The sequence below is a fragment of the Taeniopygia guttata genome, chromosome 1A (genome assembly GCF_048771995.1).
Source record: "Taeniopygia guttata chromosome 1A, bTaeGut7.mat, whole genome shotgun sequence".
Taxonomy (NCBI): domain Eukaryota; kingdom Metazoa; phylum Chordata; class Aves; order Passeriformes; family Estrildidae; genus Taeniopygia; species Taeniopygia guttata.
This window is the reverse complement of record NC_133025.1, coordinates 54,530,972-54,549,543: the sequence shown is the minus strand read 5'-3', so window position 1 is coordinate 54,549,543 and position 18,572 is coordinate 54,530,972. Positions and strand designations below refer to the sequence as shown.

The 18,572-nt window shown below is 41.5% G+C and overlaps 1 protein-coding gene across 10 annotated transcripts in view; it reads left to right on the top strand.

The window, feature by feature from the left end:
• The window catches only part of TBXAS1 (thromboxane A synthase 1), a 259,778-nt gene that overhangs the window by 13,055 nt on the left and 228,151 nt on the right, over positions 1 to 18,572 (top strand). For 8 of the 10 annotated variants that reach the window (XM_072923497.1, XM_072923496.1, XM_072923495.1 and 5 more), the window contains one exon: positions 17,856 to 18,046. In XM_072923497.1, coding sequence (XP_072779598.1) covers positions 17,949 to 18,046 — 98 coding nt within the window. In that variant the 5' untranslated portion in view covers positions 17,856 to 17,948. Of the gene's footprint in view, positions 1 to 7,287; positions 7,444 to 14,771; positions 15,227 to 17,855; positions 18,047 to 18,572 lie in introns of those variants that run through there. The other 2 variants (XM_041713594.2, XM_072923498.1) reach the window with 2 other exon arrangements.

Here is an 18,572-nt window from a genome sequence, read left to right as displayed (position 1 = left end):
GACTGATAACCCAGTCTTTAACTTTCTCTGAAAAACAAGAAGGAAAACAAATCTAAATAGACTTTCTTTGCTCAACCACCACAAGCTACCTTGTGTACCTTGCTGGCATGTTTCTGGCTGAAGGAAAATTCAGTGGGCAATTTGTCACCAAATTAAAGTAGCCACTATCAAATTAATTCTGGATCCAGAAGAGCCAAGTTCTTGATTGTACATTTAGAGATGTATTTTGGGCAATGATAAAGAACCTAGGCCAGCTGCTGCTCACTTGGCTCTTATGTAGGCAACACTTGCATGGATTGCAATTGGGGATGGCTGAATGTGGGCTGGATGGGGTAATAGCACTGAGCTAGTGATGGAGGGGCTGGTGCCTGGAGACCAAATGACATTCCTCAGCTTGAGATAATTCAGAATCCCCAGAGACAGGGCAAACAGGTACCTGCTGCCTTTTTTTCCACTTAGGAGATAACTGGAGTGACACAGTAGGGGAAAGATTAAGGCAATGTCATTGCAAAAAAAAAAAAAAAAAAAAAAGAAAAAAAAATGGAAATAAAGTTCCTTTATGATTCCTCTACGATTTTGTGGCTCATAGAGCATGCTGGGTGGGATTGGAAGTGTGGAAACACAACACACAGACAGACTTTATTAACTTGACAAACTAGAAAGACTGATGTGTTTTGGCACTCCATCACTGTTATTGGCCTTTGGTGAGGCAGTGCCTTTGGCCAATGCTCTTTCCAGGGAGGATTTCTCTGGCCTTATGTATCCCCCAATTCATGGCCTCTTGGGCACATAAGAGCTGTGCTATTTAACTCTCCTTCCCCTTGTTTATGTTCCTCATTCCCACACAATCCATAGCAATGTTGTATAATGTCACTCCCCTCCCCCAAACTTTCCATGTTTCAATTGGTGTCACCACAAAGGAATAGATTATTACTGACACTGATCCCAATTTAATCCTTCCAATAATCTGATTTTTCCAAGCCTATTTATATCCTTGAAATGACAGTAGGGTTTAAAGTGAGCCTAAGTGCTGGTACTGCCCACAGCAATCTGGTCCAGTTTTGACCCTTCAGAATAAAATGTAACCCCAAATATTATTTGATAAATCCCTTCCCAAGTGTTTGTAGTGCTAGACTGGTCCTTGGTTCCTCTTTTTGACTAGCTTTTTTACATTACAGATTTATTCTCCTATACACTAGTATCAAGCTGAAGTCCCAAAATAAGTTTTAAAACTCATATAAATGTAGAATTTCTTTTCCCTTTGTGAATTTTAATAACTTTCTGGTGTCTGGAAATGATCTAGAAGTAAAGCTTTCATAGCAGTGTAAGAAGTATAAAGCTGTTCTAATTTGTTATTTCATCCAGCAACCTGAGAACTTTTTTTATTTTCTTGGGATTTAAGGTGATCAGCAAATGTTTTCGCCCATCCCCAATCTCCTTAAGAAGCTTATTAATGCTTTACATTGAAAATAAAGACAAATGAATCTGAAAACAAAGCCATCCTTAGCGCTGGATATTGTAAATGTGCTTGCTGGACTATTTCCACTATTAGTAACCAATTCATTTTAATATTGCTCCTGCTTCTTGCTAGATCTGCACAACCTCAGTTCACACGTAGCCAAGGAGTAGTTCAACCAGCAGTCAGCAGGTTTTTGTTCTTTTTTTCCCCACTCTTATAATTCAGGGCAGCGACTTTGGTTTATATAACCAAATCCTTTTGTTTCTCCAAAAGGGACTTGGCCATTTCACTTGAGCGACAACATCCGTGGTAGGTGATGGTCTATTTTTTCCTGAGCAGAGGCCTCAGTTTTCAGGAGAATTTACATTCCAGTAATAAATATTTAAAGGAATTATAATGGAACTGAAGCAAAGCATGTCTCTCTGAAGTGCACACACACACGTGTACACACACACACAAAGACATGCACACTCACAGTCAGTTAGTCTGGGGTCACTCTGGTGCAGAAGGTGCCTTTGTTCAACCCCTGAGATATTTTGCTTTTTCTGTTAGGAAACTTGGCCACCTTGGACTTTTAATACCCCATAAAACCTTATACAATATTATGCTTTACTGTCTATGTAGCAGATCACTCAAACATCTATGTCAAAGGCATTTTCTGCAAAAAAAATCTCTTTCTGCCTCTAAAAAAGTGTAAGAAATATTACAATCCATGCTGATTTCTTGGTGTCCTTTCTCAGGTATGAGCTTTAGGATTTTCAATCATCTCTATTTTATTCTATAAAAGACAAAAATAAATTACACTGTAATGACAGTTTTGGAACATATCAGGGATACACAACCACCATTTGGCTTCAGATGAGTGGACTATTATAAAGGAAATGAGACACTGATGTACTTTTCCAATTACAAAAGCTTGAACTTTCCTCTACGGGCATAACATTAGATGATGTCTTAATTAATGATGGTGAAGATCATATATGTGACATTAACAAAAGAGATGCTTTTTAACAACAATTTAAAAAATGAGAAGAAAAAATATATTCAGAATCTTTTGAGAAAGAATTAACTGATTCCAAAAAGTAGAATAATGAAAGCCAAAAGGCAAAAAAAGGATATGATGTAGATACTGGAGTTACCTGCAAATGTCTCCCTTTGCCAACCAGAAAGTATTTATTCTGTATAGTTTGCTGTATCCTTGTTTCTTCATGTGCACTGAATGACGCCCTACCAGCAGCACTACATCTGCATTAAACTGCCTGGTTATAATGCTCACTGAGCACTGCCCACCTATCAGTGCCTGCTTGTCCTTTCTCAAGCTAGTGCACGTGCAATATTCATAAAATGACACATAGATTACCCACTTTGTCCACATTTACTAAATCTAAATCTAAATCTAAATCTAAATCTAAATCTAAATCTAAATCTAAATCTAAATCTAAATCTAAATCTAAATCTAAATCTAAATCTAATCTATGGAAAAATAGGCATTGAGTCTTAACTGTAAGTGGGCAGCATTGCCAGGAGGAAGCCTGCTACCTGCATGTCCTTTTTAAAACTGGTAGACAAAAAATGCAGTGGCCTGTGCTCTTTTTGTTCTCACCCCTGTGTGACCCACACCTGCAGGAATCTTGGGATGGGAACAACACAGTGGTGGGTGCTTATCCAGAAACTACCACGATTATCTCTGACTTTAAAAACCTGAAACATATAGGATGTGTGGGAGCTGCAGAAGGACCTGTGTCTCACAAGCTGACCAAAAAAGCAAATTTAAGGAATGAAGAAATGGGTGTTGGGTGTAAGGGGAATTGGTCATGGAGAGGGGCTCTAAGGGGAGGTGGAGGGTTACATAGTGTGTTTTTCCATTCATTCCCGTGCCCAGGGCTCAGCAGGAAAACAGTACTTCTCCATTTCCACCCTATCTCTGTTTTTTCACCTTTGAAATCTGGTTATTCTTAGCTCACTAGGTTTAATTTGCTGACCTGACACGAACATATCCATCTTTCATGTTGATCCTGGCTTAGACTCAGCAGAAACACAAGAGTGGAAAATAACCCTTCTGACAGCTAGACAACGACACTGAACCAGTTCAGGAGAAATGGAAGGTGGTCATGGGTACGTAGAAGGTCTCTGTCTACTCACAGTAGTCCACAGTTTAAGAGCAAAAGAGTGGATGTTTGTGGACATGTGAGCATGGACATGCAGACACCAGTGGAGAAGTTGAGATAGGTGCTTTTCTACTCATCAGCCCTCATTGCTGTACTCTGCATCACTGCAGGAGCTGACCTTCATCGGGAGAGACCTTTGGGATGGATCCGCTGGCCAGGAGAGGGAACGAGAAGCCTCCTGCAGGAAAGAGAAATCAGTCTAGTTCAGGAGAAGCTCCTGGGAGAGGGACATTCCTGTCACTCACCCTTCCCGTGCCAGCCCTGCTCCATCTGCTGGCAAGAGCCATGCGGAGCCGCTGCTGTTTGCCCGCGGGATCCAGCCCCTCCTGTCCTCCTCCCCAGCCCACGTTCCCTCCACGGCTTCATTTCATGTGCCTCAAGTGCCGAGGGAGAGAAGAGCAGAGCCTCCCCCAGACACAGGAGGGAGAACAACCCTTATTTTTGGATCCCTGCTTTCCCATGAGTTTCCCTCTGTTTTAGCCTCTAAAATGCCATCAGAGTTACAAATTAAGTACTCTGCATGCCGTGTATTTACTATCTGATCTGTTGGCTGGGAAGTTGACTCCCCTGCTCACCCGTGGTCAGTCAAACCCAATGGAAATACCCTGCAAGTCCCCTGAGGTTGCACATGGGGATACTGATGGGAATGGAGTGAGATGGCAGCAGCAGCTGCTGCCTCAGCCAAGTGCCCAGGAAACCAGGGTACAGCTCTGAAAGGTGTTCAGGGGAAGCAGGAGTCCTTTGGCTCTTTGCTTTGCTGCTCAGCACTTTGCAAGGGTATTATTTTGGCTCTGCCTCCATTTTTCCCTTGCCTACTAAGTGTTTAAGAGAACAGGCTGAGGAAAGCTCTGATTTTTTCAAAATATGAAAGCAACATGGAAAGCTTTTGCCATGTATGAACCTGCATGGCACTGTGAATTTGACTCACTTTTCTCTGTACCTGGAGATGCATGGTGATCACAGCTCCCCTATGGAAGGGTTTTTCAGCTCTGGCAGCATGGGCATTAAATGCTTTTTCCTCTTGTCTTGCCTTCTGCTTTTGGGAAATCATCTGCACCTGGAATTTGTGTCTCTTTTCCATATGGGAAAAGAAGTGTGTTCATCCTGCTGTGGTCCCTACATATGGCAAGTCTTCCAGCTCTGTGTTACAGGCAGTCAGGTGAACAGGGTAGGTTCAGCTTCCCCACAGCAGCTGGCTCCTCGGGGAGGGAAGGAGGGCAGCCAGCTCAGACCAGTGTTTACAGAAAGTTTAGTCTCCAGTGGATTTCCCTATTCCAGTGAAACAATGGGAGGGTCTTGTGCTGTATTATCGGTGCTTCCTCTTTATTCTGATATTATCTGTGAATTCTTGCAAATAATAGATGACTGAGACTATTGTTGTTTTGGGAAGTAGGAAGATGAAAACATTACATGGACCTTAGCAGTTTCAATAGAGTTATTAATTGTGTTTGTAGTTATGCAAGTCAGAAACAAGCAAAATACCTGTTGGAATAAATAATAACCCTGTGCATTCACAAAAGCAGTTCTCTTACACCTCACTTTTAATAAGAGAGACTGTTTCAGTCAAACAGGTGCTAGAGAGTTCAAAACAAAAAAAGGAAAGCAAACATTACTCCACTCTTAATGCCACAAGATTTTGGGAAGCAATCCATCCCAGCTCTTCCAGGTATCTGCTTTAATGCAGGCATGCTGATATAAATTGCATGATGGTGATTAATAAATCTTCTATCAATTGAACTTGAAGTCAAAAGAACATACTTTTTTTTTCTTTTTTCTTTTCTAAACCTGCATTAAAATAGATTATTCAGAACTCTTGGAATGAAAAGTGCTAGGTCAAAACTCACATTTTTCTAGCAAGTCTATGAAAATTTACTATAAAAATGTCACATACTGTAGAATCTCAATTATCCTGGAAGGCTTATCCGGGTTATGGCTTAAGTGTGCTATTCATGTGCTGCCAATTTGCTCTAGAAGTACAAGATGAGCTGCAGTGCCCTGCAAAGCAGCTGAACAGTTCCCTGGGCCAGCTGAAATCCAGAAGCCATTCAATGGATTGATTTGGGTGCAGAAGTCTTGCAGCTTCCCTGCAGTCCCATGCAGAGCTTCTCAGAGCTGGAAGCCACAGAGCCATGTGGGTCCTCTGCAGCTCTGGCAGGACTCAGAATCTGCCTCTACATCACGTGCTCCTCATCTGGGAAGTCTTCTTGGTTTACAAACCTTGCCCTGCAACTGCACAGAGATGGCTGTGGCATGGGCCTGCATAGAAGCCACCTATGGGTACCTGGCTGGACACTAAAACCTCCTGCATCACTCATGTATTATTAATTCCTGTTACTTAAGACATTTCTTCTCTTCTTCACCTCAAATAAAGGAGACCTGTTGATATACCCATGGGTATAATACTTTCTGGTCTTGGTAGAAATTCTCTGGCTCATTGTACATTAACATTGTTGAAATTTTTTATGCATATGCAATTAATAAAAATTGGGCAAAACATTTTTTTTCTATATTCTGGACAGATTATGATTTTTTTTTCTCTGTGATGTACTGTTGAAACTTGCTACCCACAAGGACTAATTACTAAGAGCAGATTTTACTCTGAAAGGAGAACTTGCACAGCCTTGTGTTAGAAAAACAAACATTCACAGTTAAGCAAATAGGGCCATGCTCCCAAAGGGGTTTTTTTTGTGATTCTCATGGCATTTAGTGATCCTATTGATCTCCCAAATTCAAGGCAGAAGGGACTGTGTGAGAAACTTCACCTCTAGTTTTCAAAAGAAATACCTAGCTTTTGGGAGCAAATGCATAAATTAATGTTTGAACACAAGGGTAAAAACAGAACATGCAATTTAGGCTCACCTGGCATGTGTCTGTTAATGTGGGCAAAGGTAGCTTGTGAACTGAAAGCCTGAATAGGGCAAACTGCTTCAGAATAAAGCAGTGTTAGTGTGAAATGCATGTCCAGCACGGGGAAGGGGAGTTACACAAGAGAAGCTACTCTGCAGCAACTCCCAATGTGGATAAGCCCTTAATTACTTTTAAAATCTCAGCATTACTAAGCCATGCTTATAATTTCTAGAGGCCTTGAGTTTCTGGAACAACTGGAGTATGAGATTCAATTGCATTCACTTCAGTGGAGGATACAGTTAAGTATTGGCACGTTTGCAGGCTTGAAGCCAGTCATTAACTAATTAGAGTATGGGAACATTTAACTTTTTCCCATCTGATTTTGCAAAGCTATTTGGCAGACATTTTATGAGCTTTTATTTTTCACTTTTCCCCTTTTCCCTTCACAGAAACCAAAGAACCCCCACCAGAAGCAGAAAGACAACTGGAAGTAAACTAACTTCCCATTTTCCCCTTGCCGGAGATAAAAATATTTACTGAGTTTTATGCCTTTTTAAGTTATTATTTGTAATGCAGACATACACACATATACTTTTAAAAAAAGAAACATATTAAAGGTCTCAGAGTGTTAACTTCCTTTGCGGTCTCGCAAAGCCTCCTGTCCCAGCAAGAGATTATCAGACGAGAAGGCAGGGGGTGGTCGTGGAACTACAGCCCCCAGAGGGCGTGGCGAGGGGCAGCCCATGGGGACCGGGCAGGGAGGCGCGGAGACTCCTGGGAGTTGTAGTCCCGCGGCCCTACCTGGCAGCTGTCCCAGCACCTGTCTGTTACGTGGGAGGCGGCGATGGCTCCGCGCCCCGCTGCTGCCCCCAGGCTGCTGCCAGGCAGCTGCGGCTGGCACCCCAACCAGGAGCCGCTGGAGGAGGCACGGGACACCTCTGAAGGGAAGGATCTCCTGGGATTTTCTGCGTAAGTCCTGCGCTCCATCCTAGTCCTCCTTGCCCCGTGCTTTTGGCTGGGAAGCTTTGCCGTGCCGTTCCTGTGGCGCATCCTTGGGCAAAAGCATCGGAGTTTGGCTTGGCTGGCGCTGTCTGCAGAGTCAGCCTGTGCGGGCGGGGAGAGGTGCCATCCTCTCCCCCGCAGCCATGCTTGGATGTGTTGGCTCCTTTAAGTAAATGTTAGTGGGATAAATAATCATACAGTCTTGGAAAAAGTGAGAGTTGGAATCCCACTGCCCTAGAGGGGCTGTAAATCTTTCTCTAGTGAATAAGGGTCTTATAGCATCCATCTTTTTGCTAAATTCAAGCTTGCTTTTAAAGTATTTTTTTTCCCTTTTACGTTGACTTTTCAGGTATTAGTAGAGAGAAATTGACATATACACGTTTTGCATATGTGGCTGCAATAGACTCTGCCTGTGCTGTTTGCTCAACTGGAGGCAACTCTAAGTTTCAGGCTGCTAAGATCACTGCAGTGAAAATCTTTGGAAATGCTTCCATTTTACCCTGCTGCTTAATAAAACAGAGCAGTGGTGGGATAGCAGAGGGAGGAGAAAGGATTTTGTGTGTGTCCTGGGTAAGGTAAAACACTTCTGAACATTTTGGCTGTGACCATCTGGCAAGCAGGCACCTGGGAAACTATTCCAGCCTTGCTGTTGGTCCTTACACCTGAGTGTAAATTTGCCAGAGAGTTGTGGTAAATACCTTGCAAAAGGACATGCTGAAGACTTCCCAGGGCTGAGTGTACATGAGATAGTAAAGCCCTGTGTGTAGAGACTTGGTTCAATGACACAATTATACCCTTGTGGTCTTTTCTTACAAATAATTTACTTATTATTCTAAAGACCATAGGTTTATTGTATGCATTACTTATGGTCAGACTGATTGTCAGCTACTGCTGCTGGGGTGAAGCAGCAGGCAGTGGGCAGGCTGAAAATTGTGGGAGCAGAGTGGGAGTTTTTAGCTAAGTCTACTGGTGCAAGAGCCCTATTTAAATAAAAAAGGTGAACATGAAAACAGGGGACCCTTCCAGTAAAGGTGTCACCCAAGAGAAGATGCGAAAGGCAGTTCTCAGTCCTGCTGGGAATTGTGTTGCCCTTTTAATGGCAATTAAGCAGCTTTGCTGTTAGTCCCTGCAGAAGTTGCCAAATGCTGAACTGAACAGGTCTGGGCAAGGAGGGAATTCCCTTCCTGTTGAGAGGCTTGGCAGCTCTGGGTCAGTGAGAGGTACGGTTTTGGGCGTGTCAGGCTTGCACACCGTGGCATCAGGACTGCTGTCATGCAGAAAGCTGAAGAGCTGGTGTCCTTCATGAATCAAACATGCAGAAAGGTTAAATGCAGAGCCCTCAGATCTGAAATGAGGACGATGTAGCTAGTGTCAGAGGTGTTGGTAAGAAGTCCTAAACCTTCTACCAATTAATCCATTACCTTAAAAATCCTAACAGCTGTAATGGAGAGGTCTCACGGGCTGCTTTCCAGGTGAAGTTTTTCATGTTCCTCATAGACCAATTAGTGGCACTGCTGATATATTTGTCATAGAAAATAACTTATGGGCACATCTGAATTGGAATAGAAATTAATTTGTAGGAGTATCTCAATCTGAAAGCATTCCCTACACATCCAAAAAACTTTCTTAAATGTGAACAAGACTAATCTAAAAACCAGAGATCATACCTGAACGCAGCCTTGCTAAGCTTTGAGTGTTTCTCTGTACATGGACAGTACACATGGCAGCTTAAGCCAGGGGGTCAGAACTCCTACAGGAATGTCTCCAGGGAAGTGTGATGGCTGAGGATGCCGCTGATGGGCAGGTGACCGAGGAGGAGAATGGTGGTGGTGGTACCAAGCCCTGTGCAGGCAGCAGCAATGGTGGTGACCTCTGCCCCCTCCCTCCTGGTGCTGAAGGAGGATAGACCTCCCTACTCTACCTTTTCTCATCAGACAGTCAGGCTGCAATATTTAAAACAGGCATGGATTTCCCTGTTTACCCAACATCAGCACTCCTCCCAAATGGCAGTTATGTCAGTTTAGTTTTCCTTTCCTCATACACATCAGAAATCACATGGCATGATATGGCTAATGGGATTATATTGACCCACCTCTGCAGTTGCTGTTAATATCTGAAGAAATCCCCAAATGCCTCAGTGGTAGTACAGTTGCCTGCCCATCTTTTTCTTGCCAAACAGAGATGGGTTTTTTACAGTAAGAAATTCAGTAATTACAAGCAAATTTTACTTCTTGGTAGTGTTAAGAAGACAGGGACCAGATTATATACAGCAGAGAATATATATAGAATATCTGATTTTGCATGGATAGCAAGCTGATTTGCAATGTCATTTAAACAGCATTCTAACAGCCAAGACTTTTTTAAAAACAAAGAAGGCTGAGAGAATTTGAGGGGGCTCATGTCTTTTTCTTGCTGACCATAGAAACATAACCCACCCTTTCTAATAAAAGTGCATTCGAAATTCAGCCCTGGATCACAGGACACTAAATTTCAATTGCTGGGTTTATGTCATCATTGCAATTTCAGTAACTCTGTAAAACCCAAGATGAAAGGTTGCTCTTTCTGCTCTGAGCTCTTTCCATCCTCCACCTTTGCAGCAAAGGTTACACTGAGCAGTGTATGCATCTGTCTGCTGTAAGTGTAGAAATACGTATTATTCATAACTTGCCAATGTGTATGCTGGAAAAGAAAAGCTGAATTTATAGCTATATTTCCTCTCTGCTGGGGTTTTTAGAGTTCTGTGTTTCAGTGTTTCCATTATAAACCCCTGTTTTCTGAGGTTTATAACAGTCTTGAAGAGCGGAGTGGTCTTGAACCATAATAGAAGGCGTGTTATGTTGCATTTACAGTACAGCTGTAACTGCACATTAAGGAGTGTAATCTTCTCAGTGTACCCTCAGTGCTCCAATAAGGTTCATTGGAGTTACACATACTGAGAGAAAAACAGTATTTTATGTTTGGAGTTGGTGCTCTCCATCCGCAGGGCTGAGTGCATCACATGAGGGCAGAGAGAATCTACCTGCACCAGACTTCCAAAAATTCTTTGCTACACCCTTAAAATATTTATGCATCTGCGGAGACTCCCTCTGAATTACAGCTCATCATAACCTCCCTTTGTCCCTGGGAATTTCTAGTTAGCCTGAGCTGCCACAGACAGAGCTGGGACTCTTGAGGAGAAAGTTCCCCATACCCTGAGAAGGAAACATATTTTCTGCTTGTACTAGCCCAGCTACAGTATAAGGCTGGGCTTATCTGCCACTTGGTGGGAGGCATCAAGGTAGGAAGGAGGCTGGACACTGTAAACTTTAGTCGCAGATCCCAACTACAGTGCACTTTGAGAGATGAAGTTGAAAGGAGTGTCAGCAGGATTGAAGTCTTGTTGAGAGTATGTTTTTCTTGCTGTTTCAACTCATAACATCAGGTTATTTAGTCTTCCACTTAACCTTTCTTCCCTTGGCTAATAGGTCAGCTTCTTGAGTTCATGCCCTTTTGTAAGTATTGCTAGCCTCAAGCATTCCAAAATCACAGATTTACTCTCAGAGCCATGAAACTGCAGGAAAAACATGCAATTTTTAAATTGAGCGATTAAAATAGTTTAATTAGTATTTTAGCCCTGATTCTTTGAGTTTCACAGCTTCTGAGCACTTTTTTCCTAGCTTGGAGCTTGACAGTCCTTGCCCCCAGTAAAATCTGCATTTATCACAATTGCACAAATGAACAACCAGCGCTGTAGCAAAAACTCAAGAGTTCAGGAAGAGCTTGAGGTTTGGAAGTGCTGGTTTTGTGATTGCATAATTTTAATTTTCTTCCCTTTTTCTTCTTTTTTTTCTCTCCCCTCACCGTTATGCATGTCTGTGTTACAGCATATCTGCTGAGAATGAAGCTGAAGGAGTTTCTGATTTGGTGAATTAGTGTACAAGTGGTCAGAAGAAAAGTCTGCAGTAAGAAAGCCCAATGCACGGGAAGGCACAAAAGGCTGAACCAGAGTAAAGCTGCCCATATGTTGCATGTGCTTCTCTGGCACGTACAAGGGGGCTGCAATTTGCACTTTAGTTTTCTGTGCTCCCTTTCATATGGGTAAGAAGGCCTTTGGGAATATTTGGCATGATCTACCAAGAATTATTCACCATGTGATGCATACATTTAGGTAGCAGATACACTCTGTACAGGGGCAGGAGTTATACTGTGCCTGCATTTGTCCCATAGGGTGAAGTTTGGATGTGTCTTCCTGCCCCAGCTTTGCTTGTTCCAGCACCCCACACATTTTGTGGTTTTACTGCAGTCTGAGAATATTCATCATGGTCGTTCAGAGTGCAGTTACTGTCATTTTGAAATGCTTATCATGGGGAACATTTTCAATGCAAGAGAAGCAAGAGGGCAACAGCTTCCCCTGCCACATCTGCAGGAGTCAGAGCAGCATTACCAAGCCCTGCACGTGGTGATCTCCAGGAGAGTGATCCAGAATGGATGTTTCTGCATCTTAAGAAGTGGTTCTGTAGATGCCACTAAAGAATTGCTGAGGAACTGGTCCTCAGTGATTCCTCTTGGTGGCAGTTTGAGTTTCTTCGCAGACAGGTTGTATTTCTACATGTGGATGCAAACTAAGAGCTTCTGGGCTTTTTGGGGGATGAGAACTATTGCTGTGGCAATAGTATTAGTCTGACTTGCTTCATTGCCACCTTCCTTTTTCCTTTTTGCCAGTTTACTGCCTCTTCAATGCAGAGACTAGTGGCAGTAGTGAGATGTAGTACCTGTTCTGGTTTTCGCATGTTTGTATAATCTAAAACATTCATTTGATCTCTCTTCTTGCTGTCTTATTCATCTCAGAGGGACAATTGCATCTAAACCCTCTGGTTTAGTTAGAGATAAGGCATAAAGAGACAGCTGATACTGCCCAGAGTTCCCAGATGGGAAGAATTCTACATTCTTGTCAGGTTGAAGGCCATAACCCATGGGCACATTCTCCATCCACATCTATGGAGTTTCTTCTGAGAGCATAAGATATTTGAAAAAAACAGTGGTAATCCTCAGGTGAAGAATAGTTTTTTATCTTGTCTGAGGTTCAAGGTTTTTGAGACTTTCTGTGCATTTCCCTTCTGTCATTTTGAATTTTGACAGCGTAATGATAAATGCATTGTATTAGTCTGTAAGTTTGTTTAATTAAGTTATAGAACAAGGTACTTCTGTTAAGTTTTTCACTGTTTTTTAGACCTGTCATCCAGCACCAAAACACAATTTGGAGAATTCAAGCCTGGAATTTGTCATCTAGAGTAGCTTTTTAGTCAGACAGAGAAGGTTAGGCATTTTTCATGGTGTTTAAAAACTGAGCTTCAGAAAAACAATTATAACTTCACAGCTCTTACCATAATATTTTTGCAAACATTTATATGTAAGTCTCTCTGCAACTACAAGACTAGTCTAGGCAAGGTTTTTTGGCTTTTGCTGTGAATGTGGTGCTATTGATCTGTGAACATAAATCCATATTTATCTCCAGTCAAGTTTATAGGACAATGAAATAATAGGATTGCTTGAATCAATCAATGTTTCTAAAGCAAGCTATAGAAATATAAACAAGTTACCAATTATTTAATAAAGTCAATTTGCTTAGAAATGCCTGGCGACGGGCAGCAGATGTTATACTAATTCCTGCTTTCTCTGGAATTTCACAGGGGCTGCAAGATCTTAATGTCACTATTAGAAAAGGTAACTTTATTTTAGAAACTCATTCTGAACTCTCACAGCAAGAAGAAGAAACTGTCATTCCTTTTGACCACAAAATCTGTGCTATTTCTAAGAGGAGTTCTTTGAAATAACTAGGATATCTCGCAGCTTGTTGCTTTAGAGGGGACTTAGTACAGTGGCACTACATTTAGTTAGCATAATGAGTTTTTTAGCCTCTAAGATACAGACTGTGTTTGAAGTACCATAACTTTTAGGCAGCTAAGATTAAATTTGTTAGTGAAGTGCAAGTTTGCATAATATTTTAGCTCTCCTAGACTTTTAAACTGTATGCCTGTTTCCTGAGAAGCATTTAGGTTAATATAACCAGGTTCTGAGTTGGCAAAACAATTTAAGTGTAAAAGTGTGTCTTTCTGCTTCTCAGTCGGAAGTGTCATGAAAGTGGCCTCCTCAGTGTGGTTTTACAGTCACCGTGTTTGCCTTTTTAGATCCACTTTATTGGAGTGACTTTATTCAAGGTGACTCAAGAATCTCCCATGAGCTCATGGTATCCTTTTGGTGCTCTTGTCTGTTCTGAATGTAGAGCAGGATGTTTATTAGTAGGCTCTGATGCCTTGGTGGTCTGCCTGTGGGTAGTTTGTCATAGTTTATCATGCAGGAGTACAGAATCATCTGATTAAACTGCTTAATCAATCCTTGAACAGATATAGCAATAATTAAGTCACAGATGGCCATTGTAAATCCCTCTATTCCAATGCATTTTTATTCCAAGTACTTTGAATATTAAGGTTGTTTTAAATTAAAAAAAAAAAAGGGAAAACCTCTTGAAATGTGCCTCTGGATTTTTTTTTTTTAATCAGTCTACCTTCAAGATGTTGAGAATTCATTTTGGCTCTGGAAAGGTTTTTTGCTTTAAGATAAATTATCATCATATATACTTACAAATTTTGTTACATGGGCTTTGTTAAAGCTTATACATAAACTAGTTCCTGATTAATCTCTTTTTTAAGCTGTTCTGTGGTATTTTGTCTGCAGTATTTTGTGGCTAAGCTGTTTGTAGCAGAATTTTGTTGATCTGGAGACTGTGCTATAAATTTCTATAGACACAAACTGCTATAAAATTAAAATGTTACATCTTCCTGGACTTCCTTCATCTATCATAAAGTTGGTGTGGCTCAGACTTAATTAGATTATTATAGACCTAAAATATATGAGGTAGAATAGCAGAAGAGGAATTGAATTTGGTCATTAACAGGAGTATGTGGTTAGTCTATCTGGTGTAGTCAGTAGCTCCTGAAATATGAGACTACACTTTCCATTTGATATGCTTTGAAGACAGGTCAAAATCCTTAACGTGATTTAGGTTTACTGGAAAGGTCTATAATCCTGCTTTTTAATCAACTCTGTATTTCTTGTTGGAACAATACTTGTGTAAGTCAAGCATTGTTGAGGCTCACAGCCACAGCTGTATTCCTTTGGAAGTTGAAATGCATTGTTTTGGAAGAGCATTTACAGAAATTATTACTGGACTCAGGGCTGTAAGGCACGAAGGTTTCCTGTAAAACCTGGGTTGTCTGGGTGCCAGGTTTTTGTTCTTTTTCATTTGGGGAACAATTCAGCCTCTCAGACTTTGAATGTTATTGTGAACTTCCCTGTTCAATAGCTACTGCTGTGAGTGTGTGTGCAGGCTGCAGCCCTGGTGCTCAGTGCTGAACTCCTGTTATTGCTGGGGAGCTCCCCGGCAGTGGTGGGGAATGCAGGGAGAGATGGGTCCCTTCAGTGTAGGTTTGTGATGGACGAGGTGGTGATCTGTGGATTTTAGTTGCTACGGAAGAGAAGGGCGTGGATGGCACCGTGTCAAGGAGCTGCAGACCTTGGTAGATGCAGTCTTGAGGGAAGCCTGGTGGATGCAGATGCAGGCGCTGCTGCCGACTCGCAGCAGGCTGACAGGAAAAGGCTCTTCTGCTGTCTCTGGCTTCCTCCAGCCTGCGGCTAGGGACGACTTTGTTTCACTACTTCTTTGACACTGGTACCATACTGGCCAGCGTGACTTCACAAAAGGAACTTGGAGGTTGGTGAAAAATATCTGTGCTATTAAGTCTTAATTGGGATGATATTTCTCACGTAAAAAAAAAAAAAAAACAACTTGTAAAGAGAATTCTCAGGATTGATAAGTATCTTGTTTGCATTGCTCTCTGCATCCCTGACTCCTTTTCCCCCCGCAAGTATCCTGTGGATTTATATGACTCTTCACAGAGCTGAGGTCCCTGACTCCAAGACGATAACTGTAAGTGCCACTGTCTGTGATGAGAGGTGCTCCAGGCAGGTTTTAGAGTCAATGCTTGCCACCCTTCTTAATGGTTGGGGGTGCCAAGTTAAAATCCCACATCAAGAAACAGGTGATGAGGCTTTAAAAGTAAAACAAAACAAACCCCACCATCAACAGCAGAAAAGGATGAAAAGAAAAGCAAAAAAAAGAGGCTTGATTATGTGTTCTTTTCCAAACTGGATTCTGATGTGAGATCCTATTTTCTTTCTTAAGCATATGTTTAAGAGCTATTCATACCTCCTGTCTCAGTGTGACTGGGAAAAGACTCCAGTGCTTCTTAAAAAACAAGTGAGGTTTCTACTTGACCTGTGTGTGCTGATAGGAGTCGTGCAGTTGATTTTAATAAGAGAACATCTGTCCTCTATGTGCAGAAAAATGCCTTTTATTAAAAAGTCAAATAAATTAAAGTGAAATTGGAATATTATTTCTTGTCTTCTACCCTTGTGGTATAAGAAGAAAAGACAAGTCTTTTAGAAAAGAGAGAAGAAAAAAGAAGAAAAGTCTTATAGAAAATACTTTGATGTATATCAATATGTGATTTTTTTTTTCTTTTTCTGAAAGTCCCACAGGATTGCTTGTTAGTTGGGATTAGCTTGTGCCCACTGATTAATTCCTTGTGTTACTGGTGCTGAATCTTGTTGCAGTTGTTCTTGCAGAACTTTCCAGCAGCAGCAGCAAACCATCAGAGCTGTTATTGACCTAGAATAGCAGTGGAGTTGTTAATACCTGAAGCAAGGTTTTCTGTGAGCTTCCTCGCTATTCTGCAGAGCTGATGAGCTGGTTAACACCTTTTACTTATTCTGTAAGGATCTGAGGCTGGAAGGGAATTAATGCAGTTGTGAAGCACGGAGAACCAAAATAGCAGTGATTCACTTAGAGGAGAGCCAAATCTTCTCAAAATTAAACTCCATTGTGTTAAAGACTTTACTTTTTTGATACCTATATTATTAACTTCTCTGATAAAAGCAGGAAGTGTAATACAGTGATATTGGAGAAGCCTTGCACATTAAATCTAAGCTACTGTCTTGGGGTAGTAAGAGAGGAAACCACTCTTTATCAGGTGTGTTATGAGAACCAGATTTTACAGAATTTCTGGTTCTCAAGGTTACTATATAATTCACAAACCAAGTTTTTGCATAGCATTGATTTCCTTAACTTTCAAATAGGTTGTTTACGATGGGTGGAAACTCTGAAGCATGTATATGAGAATTCGTAGTTTCATAAGTAACAAATAATACTAGACAGTTCAGGGAATTTTGTCATGGGCAGAGGTATTTATGTGCAAGCTGCTGCTTCTGATGTTTTTGTCCTGAAGATTTTTTTGATCATGGAATGGTTACTTTTGTGTATAACAGGTTGGTGGACTTCTCTCGTACAAGTGCTTCAAGGTGTGTACATTGCTTTACCTTTCTAACTGGACTGGAACAGATGCTTAAAACAGGCTTGAGGTTTGCAGGCAGGAAAATATGGAAGAAAGCTGAAGAATTCATATACAGTGAACAAACAATTTCCAGAACTGCAGTCAAAACTTGATTGTTGTGTGCAGGTTGTTCTACGGGCTGTGGCAACCTGACTGTGTCACAGTGCAGAGATAGTAGATTTTACCATATTGGTGTTAAACCTGATACTAGAAATACAACGTAGGGGTAGCCAAAGTATCTCTGGAGAGACTGGTTAGTGATATCTCCAAGGGGGACAGTGCACTGAGCCAGGAAAATTTGCTGTAGCCCTCATGAACTTGAGATGATACAGCCAAACAGTGCTGTCTATGTGGACTCACCAGTGTGGCAGATGCTGACTTATGGATCTGGTACTACCCCAGAAATTTGGGGTTTCTGCTCATTTGGTCTTTCTTTATATGCATTCTAGAAGTCACAGTAGACCAGCTTTCCTCTAATTCTTCCTTTTATTTGTGGTAATTTAAAGTTTACTTATTCCATTCTTACAAGATATAACCAACTTGGAAATGAAATGCTAATGAAGTTTCATATTGCAAAAAATGCTCTATTTTAGTAACTTTAGTGAACTTCACTGTTTGTATATTAGGGCACCCCTGAAGCGCCTTTATATTTTTCTTCCACGATCTGTAACATGGTCAGGCTGTCATCTCCATTTATTTTCCCTACACATTCCCCAGATTCCCATACTTGAGGTCTAAAAACCTATTCAGCAACGCTGATGTCTCAAGCAGTGGCTATGTAAATATTTACTGGCATGACAGTCAACAACAGTGGGAGGGGGGAAATTGCTACATTCTGACATTCAGGGAACCTTTGAGTTCTGTCTCAGAGTGTGCAGTCCATGAGAAGAGGAAAGGTTTGCAGTCTGTGCTTGACATGTTTTTGCTCTCTCGGTTCCTGTTTTGTTGCAGATGTCATTCATTTAGCTGTGGAAGGCTTTATCAGCCCTTGTGGAGGCTTTCCCCTGCACACAGCACTCAAGGCTGGAGCTGTAGTGGAGGAAAATGGAGCCTGTAGATCTTCTGGCACTTGTCTCCCTAGAAATGAACAGTACCACAGTCACCCTGGCTTTGCTGGCAGTCTTCCTGGTCCTGCTGTATTGGTAAGTGATAGCGGTGAGATGGGTTGCACTTCACACACAAACCCTGCTGAAACCCAGCATCTCTAGAGTCTCATCCATGAGGGGAAACTGGAAGGTAATTTCCTGGGAGGGAAATGGAGGGGGAATTGGTTTGGAAGCAGAGAGTGCAATAAATACTCACAAAACTCACTATGCTTTTAGAGAATTTTCTCCTTGCAATCTTGTCTTGTAAGTGCTTTACCAACTGCTAATAAAAATTGTCTTCTAAGTTAAGAACTTATTTATTGGTTTCCTATTAATTTCTTTGGGCAGCAGGAACATTGGTACAGGTCAAAAAGAAACCAAGTACTTGTTGGACCTCTTCTTTCTACTGTGCTGCACACTTGTTCTTTGGCTGAAGCGTACAGACGCTTATTTTAACTGCTGCTTGAATTTCCTCTCTTGTTCTTTCCACACTGACTAGTAGACACAAATCAGAATAACAGCAGCTGTAATGGTTAGCACAGTAGGCAATGCAGTGAGCTGTGCTGAAATGAAAAAAAAAACA